The 20,641-nt window shown below is 43.0% G+C and overlaps 1 protein-coding gene across 4 annotated transcripts in view; it reads left to right on the plus strand.

The window, feature by feature from the left end:
- LOC106573723 (nuclear pore complex protein Nup93) overlaps positions 1 to 20,223 on the plus strand; it is a 37,581-nt gene extending 17,358 nt beyond the window's left edge. For all 4 annotated transcript variants that reach the window (XM_014149030.3, XM_014149029.3, XM_014149031.3 and 1 more), the window contains 18 exons: positions 8,468 to 8,530; positions 12,360 to 12,488; positions 13,713 to 13,787; positions 14,542 to 14,634; positions 14,781 to 14,920; positions 15,032 to 15,164; positions 15,321 to 15,478; positions 15,719 to 15,884; positions 16,044 to 16,137; positions 16,748 to 16,939; positions 17,054 to 17,180; positions 17,566 to 17,683; positions 17,887 to 18,003; positions 18,155 to 18,273; positions 18,437 to 18,554; positions 18,688 to 18,771; positions 19,594 to 19,722; positions 19,965 to 20,223. In XM_014149030.3, the coding sequence (XP_014004505.1) occupies positions 8,468 to 8,530; positions 12,360 to 12,488; positions 13,713 to 13,787; positions 14,542 to 14,634; positions 14,781 to 14,920; positions 15,032 to 15,164; positions 15,321 to 15,478; positions 15,719 to 15,884; positions 16,044 to 16,137; positions 16,748 to 16,939; positions 17,054 to 17,180; positions 17,566 to 17,683; positions 17,887 to 18,003; positions 18,155 to 18,273; positions 18,437 to 18,554; positions 18,688 to 18,771; positions 19,594 to 19,722; positions 19,965 to 20,075 (2,166 nt within the window). In that variant the 3' untranslated portion in view covers positions 20,076 to 20,223. The remainder of the gene's footprint in view (positions 1 to 8,467; positions 8,531 to 12,359; positions 12,489 to 13,712; positions 13,788 to 14,541; positions 14,635 to 14,780; positions 14,921 to 15,031; positions 15,165 to 15,320; positions 15,479 to 15,718; positions 15,885 to 16,043; positions 16,138 to 16,747; positions 16,940 to 17,053; positions 17,181 to 17,565; positions 17,684 to 17,886; positions 18,004 to 18,154; positions 18,274 to 18,436; positions 18,555 to 18,687; positions 18,772 to 19,593; positions 19,723 to 19,964) is intronic.
- Positions 20,224 to 20,641: the final 418 nt, after the last annotated feature.

The raw sequence follows: 20,641 nt of genomic DNA on the forward strand, positions 1-20,641 counted from the left end.
CTGTTTTTCAGCCATGGACAGCAGAGTCATCATTCAACGTTCTGGTGCCTTCTGAGAGCCTATGGGAGCCTTAGAAATTGTCACGTTACAGCAGAGATCCTTTGTTTTGGATAGAGATGACAAAGAAGGCCAAGAAATGGTCAGGCAGGGTACTTCCTGTACAGAATCTTCTCAGGTTTTGCCCTGCCATTTGAGTTCTGTTACACTCACAGACACCATTCAAACAGTTTTAGAAACGTTGGAGCGTTTTCTATCCAAAGCTACTAATTATATGCATATTCTAGTTTCTGGGCAGGAGTAAGAACCAGATTAAATCGGGTACGTTTTTTATCCGGCCGTGGAAATACTGCCCCCTATCCATAACAAGTTAACACAGGTGTGAGTGTTGACGAGGACAAGGCTGGAGATCACTCTGTCATGCTGATTGAGTTCGAATAACAGACTGGAAGCTTCAAAAGGAGGGTGGTGCTTGGAATCATTGTTCTTCCTCTGTCAAACAGAGGGCATTGTTTGGGGCATCCAGAAAAAACCTTGTCCGGAGAAGACAAGGTGAGTACTACCAACAGTCCTGTGTCATGCCAACAGTAAAGCATCCTGAGACCATTCATTTGTGGGGTTGCTTCTCAGCCAAGGGAGTGGGCTCACTCACAATTTTGCCTAAGAACACAGCCATGAATAAAGAATGGTACCAACACATCCTCCGAGAGCAACTTCTCTCAACCATCCAGGAATAGTTTGGTGACGAACAATGCCTTTTCTAGCATGATGGAGCACCTTGCCATAAGGCAAAAGTGATAACTAAGTGGCTCGGGGTACAAAACATCGATATTTTGGGTCCATGGCCAGGAAACTCTCCAGACCTTAATCCCATTCAGAACTTGTGGTGAATCCTCAAGAGGCGGGTGGACAAACACAAACCCACAAATTCCAAGCATTGATTATGCAAGAATGGGCTGCCATCAGTCAGGATGTGGCCCAGAAGTTAATTGACAGCATGCCAGGGCGGATTGCAGAGGTCTTGAAAAAGAAGGGTCAACACGGCAAATATTGACTCTTTGCATCAACTTCATGTAATTGTCAATAAAAGCCTTTGACACTTATGAAATGCTTGTAATTATACCGTAGTATTCCGTAGTAACATCTGACAAAAATATCTAAAGACACTAAAGCAGCAAACTTTGTGGAAATTAATATTTGTGTCATTCTCAACTTTTGGCCACCACTGTAGAGTCCATGTGCTGACGAATATTGCAACTCAATATTAATGTGTTCCTAATGTTTGGTATACTCAGTGTATTTGTACTAGCTAAGGAATAACCTGTTGATGATCAAGTGGTGCTGTAATCTGGTCACAACCTAAATGGATACATGCCATATTAGTGGGTTTCAAACTAGGGCTGGGAATTGCCGGGGACCTCACGATACGATATTATCACAATAATTTGGCGCTGATACGATTTGTGTTGCGATTAGATTCTGTGAATTTATTGTAATGTTCCAAACATATTGCTCACCATACTTCTGCTGCAGAGGGACAAGAGAGCCATGAGAACATTTGTTTTGATCAGTCATGGAAATAAAAGTGCTCAAAACAAAGTTGGAGAACAAGCTATGAATAGTGCTGAGCGATTAACTGAAACGTTAGTTATTTTTCAAACAACTCATTGACCATCATCTGTTCAATTATTTGAATTCCATTTTGTGAGGGTTTTTTCTGTGAGCTCATGAGTTTCTGTGAGTTTCTCTAGAGATAAATCATATCCAGCCCAAACTGTGCGATGTAGCAGGGAGTTGTAGTTTCCAACAGGACAATATTCTATGTAGTTTAGCTCATAAAATGTGGTAATTAACTACAATGACCATAATCCATTGCTCATCTACTTGTCCGGTCTTTCTTTTACACCTGCTATGGAAGAGAGAAGAATGTGTGATTTATGAGGGGATATAGAGAGCAGCTGTTTCTTCCCAAGGTATCTCTACCTGAAAATACATGATCTAAGTGATTGATAGTTGGTATTCAGCAGTCATAAAAGTATTCCTTATTTACTTTAAAGAACTACAAAATAGTGATTTTTGTCAGACAGCATAGGCAGCGGCTCTGTAGAGATAAGAAGACTTGGAATTAAATGTTAAAGTAATCAAATAATATACACCTGACATTTTTTATTAAAGTAAGGTGAATAAATTGTTATTGAACCTTTATTTAACTAGGCAAGTCACTACTAAGCAGTAATTGGCAGTTACAACCATCATGGGACTTTTTTATTAATAGTTTTATTGTGTTACAGCATTCAACCCACATAATGCATAGTGCAAATAATCGAAACTGGAATCGAAAACCGTGATAACAAATCCACCCCCCCCCCCCCCATGAAAAAGCACTAATTGCTCATCACGAGCTATGAAGTTTTGCAGTTACAGCCAACGAGCTCAAAAATAATATTACAATATTGTCAAAACGATACGTTATATTATCAAAAATAATATCCCAACATGTAACTATGGATTTTATTTCTTCCCCATCACTATTCCAAGCCCTGTCCAGTGTCCACCCGTGATCTGTGGCTGTTTTAGAAAAGGTACTATGGAGGCATTTTCTTTGTTTTTCTTTTGTGTTTACACACTGGCTTTTCCCCATCCTCCATGTGTGCTGATGAATTGCAGCTGGGATGATGTTCCCTGGGTTTCTATGCAAGTCAATGAAATGTGAAATGCCTGCTAATCAGTTAATGGTAGCCCTTACTTTCTGCCAATTGTTACATCAACGGGTGATGTTTCTGCAAATCTGATGCCATTTAGTGGGAACTGTCTCAGATGAGGAAGGGAAATGGGAAGAACCTCCAGTCAATGTGCAGTATGTTGAAAAAGAAGATTAGCAGCATTACTATAGTTATTCCATTGTGTTAGTAGTCACATGTAAAAGCACATGAGAAAATGATGAGGCTTGAAGACAGACTACCATCCTCTGGCCACACCCAGACCGTCAAAAGTTAACACACAATGTTCTCTTTTCCTCTTAATTGGTTTGACACTACAATATTCATTTTAGCAGTGTTAATAATATTGTTGCTGTATCAAATGCATTGATTAGCCTATTCTGGAAGAGGGTGTCATCCACACCATCAGGAAATGATTATACAAATTAGGGTTGTGGGGGATGGGAAGGCAGCAGATAGTCAGTCAGTGAATGACTGGGGTGTTATATTTCTGTATTGATCGCCTGATTTTCTGATGACCCCAGTGCTCCCTCTCCCACTCATAATCCCCAACCTTACATGTGGTGGGCCGGCCGGATGGAGCCTTGGTTTTACTGGAAGTGCACTTAGCCCCGTTGCAGGATTAAACAAGGCCTTTTTAGCTGGACTCAGTTGAGTGCGTGGGGCAGACACAGTGGGAAGTGGCTGTCCTTCTACTGTTCTGTACTGTTTATCCTCCACTGTGCATACCTTTGCATTCCTGTCCATTTTTTCACGACAGTTTTCATAGGCAATTAATGGAACATTTATTTATTTAAACTGTGTGACCTTGCTGTATAAAGCCAGTATTACTCTCACATTACTTGTTTCGTGTTAACTTTACGGGCAGGGAGCCGCTGTAGAGTTGAGTCAAGCTACAATAAAAAGCTATTGAAGATCTATCATCAAACTGTTGGACAATGAAATTCACTTTTCTTCAAATATCCTATGTTACAAACTGTGTGCCTTGATTGCTAAGTAATCTTTTATAACTAGTCTATGGATATCCACCCTTTTCAGCTTTTTATTAGTCACGACAATTAGGCTAGGCCAGGAGATGATACTTGTATGTGGTAGCCTATGTGCAGTCAGTGGAACTGAATGGTATTTTCCCTATTGTCTGCACTGTATTCATAGCTTAGTCTTTTCAGTAGCCTAGGCACTGGTAATAATATTATGTAGTATTCTTTACGTTGAGTGTGATTGTACTGTGTAGTACTGTATGTTGAAGTGCTCAAAGGGAAGCTTAAGAAGACAAAGGAAAAGCTAGATGCTGATGAGGCGTAACCGCTCTTATCTCTATGTGGGCGGCTCACAGAGAGGAATTGGGGTGTGAATGATGTCTGTAGTATATTTGGGTGGTAATGCATATGATTTCCCGCATTTACGTTTAAGGTATGTATATAGCCTACTGTGCTTTTTTACATTTGTTATATTTGTATGTGTTGAGGCATGGCTCACATCAGTGAGGATGGAGATAAAGAAGGAATGAGAGTGAGAAAGGGGTGATAGAAATATCCAAGGGAAATATGAAGAGAAAATAGACAGAATTAAACTGAAATGAAGATCGAATATGGGCGAGAAAGACATGGAAAGAGCTGGATCACAGTTGAATGATAAAATGGCGAAAAGGAGTCGGAGTCTTTCTCTCTATTTCCCAGTTTTTCAATTCCATCTTTTTCTGTTCCTGCTTTCTCTCCCTCCCCCTCTTTCTCTCCCTCCCCCATCTTTCTCTGAGAGCAGCTATAGTGATGGCATGTATTCTCTGGACAGTCTGATAAGCGCAGCTGCTGCTACAGCAGACTTTGGTTAAATAGCTTCACATGTGCAGCATGTCTGGTCTGTGCAGCTGTGTACTCTGTATGCCCCCCTGAGAAGCCACTGCACCCTTCTCATTAACATGACTCCTTAAGAGGATTATTAGCCCAATTTCTGGACAGGATGTCGGAAGCCATCAGCAGAGGGGAGAAAAACCATTACCATAATTGCATTGCGCTAGGGGAGGAGGAAAAGGGGAAGGATGCATAGATGTATAAAAAAAGGAAGAAATGAGTGACACTGAGAGAAGAGGACGGCAGGGATGCTGGAAAGAATCAGGCGGCGGGGGAGGATCTGCTGATGGAGAGAGGAAGGCCTGTGAGGTTGAGCAATTACTCCTCCTTGATCCCCCCCTGCGTCTGAGGGCTGACTTGGTATAGTCCTCCAACAATAAAACAGCCTACAGTAACCCTTCATGTGGCACATCTCTGGGTTCACACCGGTGGCCCACATTGGGTGAGGAAGGTGCAGCGTCTGCGATGCGGGCCTGTCAGAAGATGGTCCGAAAACGCCCCAGAATGGCGTCAGCTCAGTTCTTCAGATGGAGACAGGGCAGTGTGTTTAGTGTCAGGCATAGGTCTGTCTACGCCTGGCTACCTGCATCTCTCCTCTTCCCTCTCTCTCTCCCTGCCTGGCAGGCTGAGCCACAGCATGAGTGAGTATTGCCTTCACACACAGACACACTGCGTTTGTACATCTGCTCTGTCTCTGTCACGATCTGTCTGTCACCTTCTCTTTCCTCTATCTCACTCTGTCACTATCTCTGTCTGTGACTATGAAGATGGTGATGATGATGGAGGTGGTGGTGGTCAGTTATATGAATGCTTATTCTCCACACAGGAAGTGGTGGCATAAGGGTGGGGTTTCACCTCCCCTGCTCCACTCGTTGTTACAGAGTAAATGAAGATGCAGGTTTTCAGCTACTGACCCGTCACACTTTTTTCTTTGTATCTCTGTGGAACTACTGAGCATCAGTACATTACATGCAGAACTAAGGGAAAAGGATGAAACATACAATTTAACATGTAAATCCAGATGATAGAGAATTGATTTTAAGATGTTCTAGAATGCTTTCTGTGTGTGATGTTGTAACTATGTACAGACACAGTAAAATCACTATCATTTGTGAACTTTTAGACTGCTCGTTTGACTGAGCCCTGGGAAGAATTGTATGTATGTGCGCATGTATGTATGTGACACGAATCAGCACCGTGATATGGCCCATGTGTTACATGTATTCCTATGCTCTCCTTTTTTTTCTTGAGTTCTACTTTAGTGAACTATAGTGAACGTTTTCTGTTCTTGCGATATCGTATGCAGTATATACGCCACAGAAATTTTGAGGGACAATGCAATTATGTAGGAGAAGGTTCTCGAGTCAGACCAGCTGGCTATATATGTTACATACTGCATATGTGTATATGGCTGGATATATGCCATGAATAAAAGATCCAGGGAGTTTACAGCTTCTTTGTCCATTACTCAGGGAGTTTAGAACCTAAATATGAAATGATAGCCTAAAGTGTACGATTTTTAAATAAAATGTAAAAAATGCGGATAAGTTCCCCCTCCCTTTTGACCCTTCACTTTCTGGAAACCATAGAATGAAACGCATAGCCTAATCTTGGTACTCTGTTATATTCTTCCACATAATGCCAGTTCACTAAATGTATACATTTATTCAGATGTATTCTCTGTGTGTCTTGCTGTGTTTGGAGACATGACCTGAGCTCTCCTGGTATATAAATAGCTCCATTGTCAGCTCTTAGGGTGCAAACTGGGTAGAACCTGTTTCGTTTGGAGAGCAGAATCTCCTGAGGGGGGCGCTCCTTTCTCTCTGCCACAGACGACAGGAGGATGGGAGGACCGAGCACAATGACTGAGCAAGAAATTTAATTGGCAAGATATAGCAGGAAATCTTCCTTTGTTTTATCTATTGAATAGAAGATAGGTACTGCTCTTATTGCTTGCGATACTGAAAAGCCTCAGCCTCCCCCTCCTTTCGCGCTCTCCGCACTGTTCATTTACACTTGTCATTTGATGGTCGGCTGCTGAAGTAATAAGTCAATGATAATTTATAAGCTGTCAGTCAAGATGCGAATGGCTGCCGCTCTGATGTCTGGTGATGTGATGGATTGGACAGACTGGGGGGAAGGTTTGAGCATGGGGGGAGGGGCTGAGGTGGGGAGGGCTGGACGGGATGCTGCGCGGTCCGTCCTAGAGATGACAGGTGCCGAGACAGTCTGCAGGAAAAGGCCCATTATCTGAGAGAAGGGGATAGACTACTATATATATCATATATCATACTGACACCTGGAAAATCCGAAATCCATTAGGCTTTGATTTGCTCTTTTTTCGCCAGTTCTACCGTTTATTTAATTTTTTTTACATATTTCAATAGTATCTCCTAATGCTGGGCGAGGAAGTGTAAATGTGTGCCATTGTGATTTGCAGGCCTTAATCGCAGACTAAAGTATGACATTACCCTTTTCAGCTTTAAAAATGTCTTGTCTGCATAAAAGGGAATTCCACTCTAAAAGGCATGAGATTGTCTGTCGGTTTTTCCTCTGTAGCAGACTTATGGAATATGGAAGGCAACAATAGGCTGAATTATCCGATTTTTAAGGCAAATAAATGGCCTCACATTGTAAAAGGGTGTGGCTGGCATTTAGCCTAGTTGTTAAAGCCAGTGTCCACTATCACAGAGGATGGGCGTAGTGAGTGACATCCATTGTGCTGACTATCGGGGTATCTGTGTCATTGTGGCAGGCCGGACACCACTGTGGTACCATTCATTCATGGGCTGGAATTTGGTTTCTTAACGATCCGCGATGGATCTATGGACGATTCAGCACCACCATTTTGCATATAGTAGGCTATATCTTATTCTTAGCTTCTAACCCCACCCTGGTTTAGATGCATTGACCCCCTCAACCACCGCCCTCTTTTACATTGCTGTGTGTCTGGGTGGGTGAGTTTTATTCCCTCCTCCCTCCCCTCTCGGGCGGGCTGGCTGCCTGGAGGCAACGTACAGCTCCACTCCGAGGGCGGTTCTGCCTGTTCTGGGTACAAAATGTTTTCTCTTTCTCTTCGGACATCGGAAGGAGCGGAGGCTGATGTTTCTCTGTGCGTGCCAAAGTGTACATTAATTAGCTTACTCAATGTGAGATGGTGAGCACAGTCTACGTGCACCTACACAGCTGTTTGCTAAGTTGCTCATGAATTAAACCCATGATTATGCCCTTACCATGAGAAAACAAGATGTCAATTTGAGTTCCTTGTATGTAGGTATTGCAGTAGTAATGGCATTTTTTTTATTTTGGTACTGAAAGGTAGGCTTGCTATATCACCATTTTGACCCCTTAAGGAAGTGAGACAGCAGACAGACTTACATTTTAGTCTCTTCAAGATGCATCCATCCGTCCCTTGTATATGATGTTAGCCAGTTAAATGTAGATGCTGATGAATCTCAGCCCACTGTGGAGTTTGTTCCCTAAGGTAGGAAATTGAAGATGGGATGATATGAGGACAAAGGGCCAGGTGCGGTGCGTCTAATCGACTGGTGCTCATCATCAGTCAGGCTTCGTTGAATTAGCTGTAAAATGCCTTGAGATGGGCTCTGGGTTTGTGGGGATGGGATGGAGCATGAAAATGGCTTAACGCTTGACAAGATATGTAACAGGAGTTATTTTTGAGTGGTTAGAATGTCAGGTCAGGAGGAGGCTTCTACGGCTACAAAGAACATGAAGTTGCTATGCCCTGATTGCTGGCCTCCCATTTTTAGCATAGCGTTCATGATGATAGTTGTTCTCCTTAGTTAGCCCTTGCAGCTAGCATTTTGCAGGAGACCTGACTGTGTGGTCAGGTGGAATGTTGGTTAAAGCCATTCTAACCTCCAGCATTTCTCTTTCCAGGGCTTTCTGAAGAATGAGAGGGACAATGCGCTGCTCTCTGCAATCGAGGAGTCACGTCGCAGGGTAAGTGGCACTCTCCTGGCTGACTGGTTTGCCATGACCACACCCTCTCTGCACCCCGTGTTCACATCTAATAATCCCATTTGGCTCCATTGTTTTTATTTGTAAAAATGTTCTTTAACATACTTGGGGCCTCATTTATCAATATTGCGTTAACTATTCTAAAATACTACTTACGGAAGGAAATTAGATTGTTCGTACACACAGAAAAAGTGTGATTTGTCAATGAGCATCATACGCACACTGGTAGGAGATCCGTTGATAAATACCAATTGTTTGCAGCCTCAGTGCTTGTGCACAACCTAGGCTATTAGCATTTTGAAATGCCCCTAATTAACCATATAGACAATCATCCCTTTAAAGCCTGTGGGAATATACAACGGCACAACCCAAAAAAGCTACGAAAAAAAGAACTTCTCCGAGACTGAAATAGAGGTGCTAGTGTCAGAGATTGAGTACAACCAAAGGTTTTATTTGACACGCCCAGTTGTGGTTTGACCAGTAAAATTTAACAAAGCTACAAAGAGAGGACCATTAGGACAATTCTAAGATGCTTTAGCAATGGCAATATACTTCAAATGAGTAGGCAACACTCACCAATAAGCCATACATCCTCAACATCAAATCAAATGTATTTATATAGCCCTTCTTACATCAGCTGATATATCAAAGTGCTGTACAGAAACCCAGCCTAAAACCCCAAACAGCAAGCAATGCAGGTGTAGAAGCACGGTGGCTAGGAAAAACTCCCTAGAAAGGCCGAAACCTAGAGAGGAACCAGGCTATGAGGGGTGGCCAGTCCTCTTCTGGCTGTGCCGGGTGGAGATTATAACAGTACATGGCCAAGATGTTCAAATGTTCATAAATGATCAGCAGGGTCAAATAATAATCACAGTAGTTGTCGAGGGTGCAACAAGTCAGCACCTCAGGAGTAAATGTCAGTTGGCTTATCATAGCCGATCATTGAGAGTATCTCTACCGCTCCTGCTGTCTCTAGAGAGTTGAAAACAGCAGGTCTGGGACAAGTAGCACGTCCGGTGAACAGCACCCCCCAATGTGTAAACATTGGTTCATCAAGGGATGTGAGATGCCGATGGGCAAGTTCCTGCTGAAAAGTGACCGTTGCCAAAAACCTGAGGGTAGATAGCACTTTGATGTTCACCGGACTGGTCTTTCTAAATGGGTTTTATATCCTCGCAAGGATCCTATAAGATTGCTTTTGGGAAACGATATCTGATGAGCCAATCTGTCGTTTCTGCAAAAATAGTCCCACCTGTTTCTAAAAACGCTCACTCTGCGAAATGCAGAGTGTGCTAAATCTTCCAAGCAATATCAGCCATCTCTCATTCCATTTCCCATTATCTCAGTCTTTTATAGTATTTCAGAAATAGTTTAACTTTCACATGTGCCACATATTTAACAAATTACTGTACTTTATAGGGATTATTATTGTAACAAATGCACTGATATGGTCACAATGAAAATACAATTAAGTCTGACATATATTTTCCACATCCTACGCTTGACAAGCAGTTCCCTTATTCCACCACTGGTCATGGCTATGCGTAAATTTACGCACCAGCTCAAGCAAACGTTCATGTTGATAAATCTCACACTTTACTATTGTATAGCCAAAGGTTTCCCTCCGTGACATCTTGACATACCAAATGTTCTCCTGAATAGGCTATAGTTGCAATCTGTCTGGCACTTTTTAATAAAAAGAATAAACCCATACCCTGTTGTCAATCATGACTTGCTCACCTTGTACCAATATAAACCCTTTGCCTATTATCTTTCTAAAATGGTTTCCTCTCCATGAGTTCAGACCAGGTTTAATTAGGAACAGTTCTAATTATCATCCGCTGTCCCGGTGGGATTGAGATAGATAAGGTCTCTGGATTATAATCGCTTCTTGGCTAAATCTGGACCAGCCATAAATGCAGACCCACTTTAGCGTCACAATCCCATCCCTCCACACACCCAGGCATCACAGGGCGTGAGCCAGTTTGAAGAGCCGGCATAGTCCCAGATTTCACTTTTACTGTGTGGGGCCCCAGGATACCTGCATGGATGATTGGAGGTGTTTACTGTGCACAGATAAAGTGCCTTCAGAAAGTATTCATACCCCTTGACTTACTGCACATTTTGTTGTGTTACAGCCTGAATAAAAACTATTATTTCTTTTTTTTTTCTCATTCATCTACACCCAATACCCCATAATGACAAAGTGAAAACATGTTTTTATAAATGTTTGCACATTTATTGCAAATGAAATACAGAAATATCTCATTTATATAAGTATTCACACTCCTGAGTCAATACATGTTAGAATCACATTTGGCAGCGATTACAGCTGTGAGTTTTTTTTTTTTTAAGTCTCTAAAGCGTTGCACTCCTGGATTGGACAATATTTGCACATTATTATTTAAAAAAATTCTTCAAGCTCTGTCAAGTTGGTTGTTGATCATTGCTAGACAGTCTTTTCATAGATTTTCATGCTGACTTAAGTCAAAACTGTGACTAGGCCACTCAAGAACATTTCTCTTGGAAAGCAACTCAAGTGTATATTTGACCTTGTTGTAGGTTAATGACCTGCTGAAAGGTGAATTTGGAAAGCAGAACCAGGTTTTCCTCTAGGATTTTGCCTGTGCTTAGCTCTATTCCAATTCTTTTTATCCTAAAAAACTCCATAGTCCTTGCCGATGACAGGCGTATCCATAACATGATGCAGCCACCACCATGCTTGAAAATATGAAGTGGTACTCAGTGATATGTTGTTGGATTTTCCCCAAACATAACGCTTTGTATTCAGGACATAAAGTTAATTTCTTTGCCACATTTTTGTAGTTTTACTTTAGTGCCTTATTGCAAACAGGATGCGTGTTTTGGAATATTTTTATTGTGTACAGGCTTCCTTCTTTTTGCTCTGTCATTTAGGTTAGTATTGTGGAGTAAGTACAATGTTGTTGATCCATCCTCAGAGTTTAATGGCTGTGATTGGAGAAAACTAAGGGTTTTAAGTCACCATTGGCTTCTTGGTGAAATCGCTGAGGGGTTTCCTTCCTTTCCGGCAACTGAGTTAGGACGCCTGTATCTTTGTAGTGACTAGGTGTATTGATACACCATCCAAAGTGTAATTAATAACTTCAAAATGCTCAAGGGATATTCAATGTCTGCTTTTTTTTTTTACCCATCTGCCAATATGTGCCACCCTTTGCGAGGCATTGGAAACCCTCCCTGGCCTTTGGTTGAATCTGGGTTTGAAATTCACTGCTTGACCGAGGGACCTTAGAATTATACGTATGTGTGGGGTACAGAGATGAGGTAGTCATTTAAAAAATCTTGTTAAACACAATTGCACACAGTGAGTCCATGCAACTTATTATGTGACTTTTTAAGCACATTTCTACTCCTGAACGTATTTAGGCTTGCCATAACAAAGGGGTTGAATACTTATTGACTCAAGACATTTCAGCTTTTTATTTTTTATTAATTTGCAATGATATCTAAAAACATAATTCCACTTTGACATTATGGATGGGGTATTGTGTGTAGGCCAGTCACACACAATCTCAATTTAACCCATTTTAAATTCAGGTTGTAACACAACAAAATGTGGAAGAAATCGAGGGGTGTGAGAACTTTCTGAAGGAACTATCTCCCATGGCGAGAGGTTTTGCAGCGTTGGCTATTTTAAACAAATCATGTGGTTTCTAACCCATTTATGCAGCCTAGCCTGGTTCTCTCAATTATTTTCAAATTGGTCTGTCCAAATTAAATTTGTTCTCTCTCTCTTCGTACTTACGTGTTCTCTTTTCTTGTTCTCTGTCAGACGTTCCTCCTGGCAGAGGAGTACCACCGTGAGTCCATGCTGGTTCAGTGGGAGCAGGTGAAGCAGAGAGTACTGCACACCTTGCTGGGAGCAGGGGAAGATGCTCTGGACTTCAGCCAAGACGTAGAGGTCAGTGTCTCCATCTGATCTTTATCATTGTCCTATAAACCCTATGAACTCCAGTGCATAAAGCACACATCCAGATATAATCTATATACATATAATATATGACTTGACCACATTGAGATAAATACGCACTCATCAAAAATGTTTACTAACCCAGATGGATGTTGCAGAATTCAATAGGCCCCTCCCTTTTGCGAGAATGTTCCTTACATATTTTCTTTTTCAAAAGAGAAATGGCAAGCACTCCTGTTTTTAATAATGGATAATGATCCAGCACATTCAGTTGGTCTCCCACAATGTTATCAGTCTTTACCAAAGCAATGTTTGTTTTATGTATCTTTGTTTAGATAACCTTCAGGGCTCCAGATATTTAGCACAGTAGGGAAATTGCTGTGGTAATCACAATTTCCTAACTGTAGTTCTTACACATTGTCCTGTGGTGTGTGTGTGTGTGTGTGTGTGTGTGTATTAGAGTTGATTTGGAGGGATTTGTCTTTCTCTGTGCTTATTGAATTATTAACCAACAGTTACATTTTAAATTTCTGACCTGCTGTTCACTCTCTATGCCAGAAACACACTATCTACTGTGTTCAGTTGTTTCTGTCTATGCTCTCTTCTCTTATAATGCCATGTCTCATACAGCATTTATACTGCCCTATACATGGAATATACATTTATACTGCCCTATACATGGAATATACATTTATACTGCCCTATACATGGAATATACATTTATACTGCCCTATACATGGAATATACATTTATACTGCCCTATACATGGAATATACATTTATACTGCCCTATACGTGGAATATACTGTTGTACTGCCCTATATGTGGAATATACAGTTGTACTGCCCTATACGTGGAATATACAGTTACACTGCCCTATACGTGGAATATACATTGTATGGGTGTGTCCCTTTTGTTCTCAAGAATACATGGTTGATCTGGATAAATGTTTATGCTTGTATGTGCGTGCATTTTATAATGCGAGTGCATTCAGCCGTGAGCTTTGTTCACAATGGCTTTCACGCTACGTTGGTCACGACTACAATTATGAGCAACAAAGATTGAGGCGATAAACCTTCGTTTCTCTCGCCATCACATAACTACACACTTTTATTCACCATTTTTAGGTTTACCCTGTCCTCTCAGGGCAGCTTTCTATTTGACGCTCAGTGAAATGACTTGTCATGTATCATCTCCCTGTCTGTTTGTGTTGCAGCCCAGCTTTGTGAGTGACGCAGGGACTCCTGGGCGGAGTGCTCTTGACAGCGTGGAGGTAGCCTATGGACGACAGGTTAGTAATTTGGCCTGACGCTGATTGCAGTGCAGCACCACTTAACGTGAGATACCTACAGTACATAGCAAAAAAAGGGAAGTGCAGTCTGCAATTAGTCTCACTTAAAATGTTCAAAGATGTGAATCACCAAACCCGTTCCCTCTCGTGTATTTTATAAATTTCCCTATGTGACGATATTAGACTTTAATAGGCTGTAATACATCCAGTCAGCCTGGGGCTAAGTGCCCTGGAACCTCGTGGGCTGAAATGGATGCACAGCCTCAGTCAGGATGCAGCTGCACTGTAGTGCACTTGACTTCATAGTTATGGGGTCCTGCTAAACAAGGCAGCAATAGATCAAAGAATTGATTAGCTGGCAGAGCCAGGGCATGCTGGGTAATTTCTCTGCCCCACTGCACGGGGGTAGGACAGCCTGTCTCTGTATCGTCCTCCCCAGTCACTCGATAAACACTGGAGTTTTAGTCCACTGGTTAAAGAGGACAGAATGTGTCGCCATATCGCCTGCGGTGTCATCATGCTGCTCTTTGTGATCTTCTTTGATGACCTCCTGAACGTTTTCATCCTTTTTGCCCTGTTTTTCATCATCCATCACTTCTCTATGCGGCCGTAGTGTTCCCTGGGGACGACTGGGACCGGGGTGTGGATCAGGGCCCCCTGGTCTTAGTGCTGAAACGGACAGCATTCAGTCTGTCAGTACCTGTCTGTCCTCTGACCCATCTATAAGTATTTCTCTGCTTTTGTTCCGCCTCAGATCTACGTCTTCAATGAGAAGATAGTGAACGGACACGTCCAGCCCAACCTGGGAGACCTCTGTGCCTCAGTGGCAGACAGCCTGGATGACAAGGTTAGCTTCACGGAACCATTCCACATTCCTTTGTCTCTGTCTACGTTTGTCTTCCGCTGGGCTGGTAAATTCTCCAATGGCCAGTTGTGGACATTTTGGATAACGAGGGTGTATATCTGAATGAGTATATATGTTTGTCTCTACAGAACGTGTCAGATATGTGGCTGATGGTGAAGCAGATGACAGACGTGCTGCTGGTCCCAGCCAAAGACACGCTGAAGAGCCGCACGTCCGTGGACATGCAGATGGCTTTCGTCACGCAGGCCCTGCAGTTCCTGGAGAACAGGTCAGAGGGGAGAGCCGTAGAATTAGAATGAGAACACTCCTTAAATGTATTGCAAAATACACTCGTGTAGTTACCCCTCCACTAACGTTTTTGGTGTTCCCTCTACGGCAGCTACAAGAACTACACCATGGTGACGGTGTTTGGGAACCTGCACCAGGCCCAGCTGGGCGGAGTCCCTGGCACCTATCAGCTGGTGTGCAGCTTCCTCAACATCAAACTACCAGGGCCTCTGCCAGGCATGCAGGTACTACTGCCCCCTGCACTGCAGCACATTCTGCTAAAGATGACATTAGCACTGTGCCCAGCCTTACATAGCCCTGGACTATTTCAGTTGGTGGTTTTTACTAAGTGTCGTGTAGAGGCATGCAGGTTAACTGCGCTGTGTTTGTGTTTATAATAGGATGGTGAGGTGGAGGGTCACCCAGTCTGGGCTCTGATCTACTACTGCCTGCGCTGTGGGGACCTGGGGGCTGCCATGCAGGTGGTGAACCGGGCTCAGCATCAGCTGGGAGATTTCAAGACCTGGTTCCAGGAATATATGAACAGCCCTGACAGGCGGTAGGTACCTCACACATAATGTACCTCCGCTGTGTTAGTAAACTGGTCTAGGCTGATTAGCTTTCCATTTCACATTCTCCTGGAATTTGACGTGCTGTAACACTATGGCTCAGAACACCAAAGCACCAGTGTGATTGCTTTGCTCATATGAATCGAATCTAATATCCTTAGTACTCCTTTTTTCTCCATCTCTTTCTGTCTATTGCTCTCTGTCTGACCTGTGCTGTGTCCTCTCCTCAGCTTGGCCCCTGCCACAGAGAACAAGCTGCGTCTCCACTACCGCAGAGTGCTGAGGAACAGCGCTGACCCCTACAAGAGGGCCGTCTACTGCCTCATTGGGAAGTGTGACATCGCAGACAACCATGGAGAGGTGGCCGACAAAACCGAGGACTACTTGTGGCTCAAGGTGCTTGCCTGATGATCAGTCTGTAGAGTCAGGATATTAATATTTTACCACTGTACATGATACGTAGCGCTAGTTGGGGAGAATCAGGTCAAATAGGTTTGCCTATCGTAAATGAACCCTCACATTAACGTAGACCTGTCCCTTCCTCCATGCCCACAGCTCAACCAGGTGTGCTTCGATGACGACGGCAGCAGTGCTCCTCAGGACAAACTGACACTGCCCCAGCTACAGAAACAGCTTCTAGAGGACTATGGTGAGTTCAGAACTCTTCTGGGTACATGACAGCCAGACTACTAATTTGAACAAAAATAGACCTTCAATACTAATTCTGTTCTAAGAGAGAATACTGTCTAGGACTGGAGGACTCTATTAAAGTAGTGTTGTGTAATATCACCACTTCTCAGTCCCCCCTGGGAACTGCTCTGCTCAGATAAAGGAGTGCTTCACTGTTCACTCTTAAGACTTAAACTTTTCTTAAGTTTTATCAGACATAAGGAGGCAAAGCTCTCCCACCTGGAGGATGAATCATGGCTTGTTATCTCGCTCATTTCAACACAGTGCAATAAAAGGTGACTGTGACTCATAGCTAAGCTTGCTGCCTTTCAAAATGGCTGATGTATTCTTGTTTACTTCCTACTTAGTTGAACATGAACTTTACTGAGAGGGATTAATGCAAGTTGATGACTAAGTAGTAGAAGTGGAATAGTTTTGGTTTGTTTGTAATTGTTTCGAATCTTTGTAATGCGGAGCAAATACATTGCTGACTTTATTAATCTATATTCAATTAGCATGTTCTGTTCCCTTTCCCATGTTGTGAATGTGATCCTAATGATTTAGAGTTTATTTCTGTTCCTTATCTGCAGGAGAGTCCCACTTCTCAGCCATCCAGCAGCCGTTCCTGTACTTCCAAGTGCTGTTCCTCACGGCCCAGTTTGAGGCTGCTGTGGCCTTCCTGTTCCGGGTGGAGCGTCTACGCAGTCATGCTGTTCACGTGGCTCTGGTTCTCTACGAGCTAGGGCTGCTGCTCAAGTCATCTGGACAGAGCGCACAACTGTGTACGTCAGGCTACTTGTTTGACTTCCTCTACGTTTGCTTAATTTCTAGTCACACACCTTTTGTAGTTTTGAAGATGATGGCTACTGATAAGTGAATGTTTTTCTACGTTTCAGTGAGTCAGGAGGCTGGGGACCCCCCTATGGTCCGACGGCTCAACTTCATCCGTCTCCTCATGCTCTACACACGCAAGTTTGAGTCCACAGACCCCCGGGAAGCTCTACAGTACTTCTACTTCCTACGGTACATTAAGTTACTTTGCAGCCATCCTCCTGCTCTCAGTTGGGGAGACCTCACCACCACTCCACTGTGTGTCAATAACACTTGGAGGCATGGCGGTATGAAGGGAAAATGAAGTCTTTGTTAGGGGATTTCTGGGTGATTGAAGAGATGAGGCCTCATGAATAAGCCAGTGGGCCATGAATCCAGTTCACCATGAATAATACAGAGGCTTTCACACATGCCCTTGGTTGGGTCATTTACTCTTTCTATTGGGGTTAAGAGAATAAAGAGTTTTGATTAGAGCCTTCAGACCTCTATTGTTAATTAAAAGCTGTAATGTGTATCAAATAGTTTTGTTTGAATATCGAATATGTGGTTGTCTATCCTCTCTTCCTTTTGGGCACAGGAATGAAAAAAACAGCCAAGGAGAGAACATGTTTATGTGCTGTGTTAGCGAGCTGGTGATTGAGAGTCGAGAGTTTGACATGCTTCTGGGAAGACTGGAAAAAGATGGCAGCAGGAAGGTAATGGTCACACCTTTGTTCTCACTCATGATAAATGTATGTTTTACGGTTTTACGGTTCAAACCCCTCTTTAAATGTTATTCACTTCATTGTGCATAATGATCCATTTTGTGAAAGCTGATTTTTCCATTGTGCTCGCGGCACCCGGGAATGTGTATTCGGGCTGTTCAAAGAGCTGATTGTGCCTTGTGCTTCTCCCCCAGCCTGGAGTGATTGATAAATTTGCCGGAGACACGCGAGCCATTATCACAAAAGTGGCGCTGGAGGCAGAGAACAAGGGTCTGTTTGAGGAAGCAGTCAGACTGTATGAGCTGGCCAAGGTGAGCAGGGCTTTGGGTGGCAAACATTGGGGTCAAGCAGTGTCAGTGGGTTTACTCTAGGTGAAGGAATGGGCCGAGTTGATAGAGACGAAGAGTAGAAAAAAATGAAATGTCTCCTCACATTCCTCTATTTTCCTCCTCTGATCTGTAGAATCCAGACAAGGTCCTAGAGCTGATGAACAGGCTGCTGAGTCCTGTTATTGCCCAAGTGGGCTCCACCCAGTCCAATAAGGAGAGACTGAAGAACACTGCTGTTGCCATCGCTGAGCGGTAACATCCTGGCATCATCTACATTCTGCATTACCACTGAAATGAGATCTTGTGTGACATTGCATCTTACAGGCTTACTGAAATTAATTGTGTTATCCTCAATGGTCCACTCATTTTTTCTAAGTTCTCTAACTTCAGTGTGTGTTCTTGTTCTCTGTTTCAGGTACCGGACCCAGGGTGTTGCTGGAGAGAAGTCTGTGGACAGCACCTTCTACCTGCTGCTGGACCTCATGACCTTCTTTGATGAGTACCATGTTGGTCACATAGACCAGGCCTACGATGTGAGTCTGACACCCAGGGCTTCCTGCCTGATGGCTTACAATGCTGTTTATTCAGATGGAACTGATAGTAGTTATGATGACCTCTTCTTTAACTGTCCATAACTTCTCCCCTGTATCTCTCTATTTATGTCAGGTTATGGAGAGACTGAAGCTGGTCCCTCTGAGTCAGGACAGTGTGGAGGAGAGGGTCGCTGCATTCCGTAATTTCAGTGATGAGGTGAGATACTGCACTCTAATTACACTCAGTATGCAGCACCACACATCCAAAGTGTACATGTAATCTTTTATCCTTTTATTTTATTGATTACATGCTTAGTAAACAACAGGTGTGGAGTAGCAATGAAATGGTTATTTATTGACCCTTCCCAACAATGCAGCGATAAAGAAAATAGCTAAATTATAGAAAAGTAAAACAAATAATAGATACAAATGCTACGTTCAGTACCGAGTCAATGTGCAGGGGTATGAGGTATTTGGCGTAGATATGTACATATAACTAGGAATAAAAGTGACAGATGGTAAATGGTAGCATCAGCGTATGTGATAAGTCAAAGTTAGTACAAAAAGGGTCAATGCAGATAGTCCGGGTAGCTATTTGGTTAACTATTTAACAAACTATTTAGCAGTCTCATGGCTTGTGGGTAGAAGCTTTTCAGGGTCCTGTTGGTTCCAGACGTAGTGCATCTTGACTGCTTGCCGTGCAGCAGCAGAGGGAACAGTTTATGACTAGGGTGGCTGGAGTCTTTCAGCATTTGCATGGGCCTTCCTCTGACATCGCCTGCTATAGAGGTTCCGGATAGCATTGAGCTCGGCCCCAGTGATGTACTGGGCCGTAAGCACTACCCTCTGTAGCGCCTTGGATGCCAAGCAGTTGCCATACCAAGCGGTGATGCAGCCAGTCAAGGTGCTCTCAATGGTGCCAATGTAGAACTTTTTGAGGACAACGACCTGTTTGAGGAAGCAGTGAAACTGAATGAGCTGGCCAAGGTGAGCAGGGCTCCCCTGTCTTAACTGCATTGTCCTTTGCATGTTATTCCAGGTCAGGCATAATTTGTCGGAGGTTCTCCTGGCCACCATGAACATCCTGTTCATGCAGTACAAACGTCTAAAGGGCGCCACAGCAGGAACCCCTGGTCGACCACAGAGATCCATGGAGGACAGAGACTCGGTGAGGACTCAGGGCAATACTGGCCATGGGATAAAAATGGAGGGACTTTATTAAGTCTTTGAGGGACTTTTGGGGGCTATGTGTTGTGATGGACTGGGCAGTAGAGACATGCCTCTGCTCTATTATGTAATATTTCATTGAATAATGAGTACCGAACCGTCTTGTTTTGACACAGGGTTGATTTCACTGTCAGCTCTAAGATGTTAACATGCCCTTTTGGCATTTTCTGTGTTTGTCAACAGCAACTGCGCAGCCAGGCTCGAGCACTGATCACGTTTGCTGGGATTATCCCATACCGCATGGCAGGCGACACCAATGCCCGGCTGGTGCAGATGGAGGTCCTAATGAACTGACTCCAAAATACCCCAAAGCCCCAGCCATACCCACCCTTCTCATCAACTGTCTGATTTATTTTTGTGCATTTTTCCCATTTCTTTGTCCTTATGTTGCTCCATATTTGTATTTTTTCATAAATTGAAATAAAATGTCAGTTCAATTTCATTTCTTATGCATTAATTTCATTATAAACCCATTATTTGATTCATTTTAATTTAGTTTGGCAGTTAGTTTGGCAGTTTTCTTATTGTTTTTTCCATTGTTATGCATCAGGGATGGTCATCTATAAAATGATTAGTGGTATGAGTACTACCTGGATTTAAAGAAAACACCAAAAGAAATATTTTTACTCTTGAATTAATTTGTAATTGTTGATTTAAAAATTAATTGTGGCTTTTGATATTATTTTATGGTAAAAGGGATAATTAACATTTTTGGCAATGAAGCCTTCCACTCCCCCCCCGGAGTCAGATGAACTCATGGTGCTCAAACTGCAGGCAGAGACAAAAATCGTATCCATGAGTATAGGAAATGTATGCACTCACTGTAAATCGTTCTGGATAAGAGCATCTGCTGAATGACT

The sequence above is a fragment of the Salmo salar genome, chromosome 16 (assembly GCF_965601325.2).
Source record: "Salmo salar chromosome 16, fSalSal1, whole genome shotgun sequence".
NCBI classification, from domain to species: domain Eukaryota; kingdom Metazoa; phylum Chordata; class Actinopteri; order Salmoniformes; family Salmonidae; genus Salmo; species Salmo salar.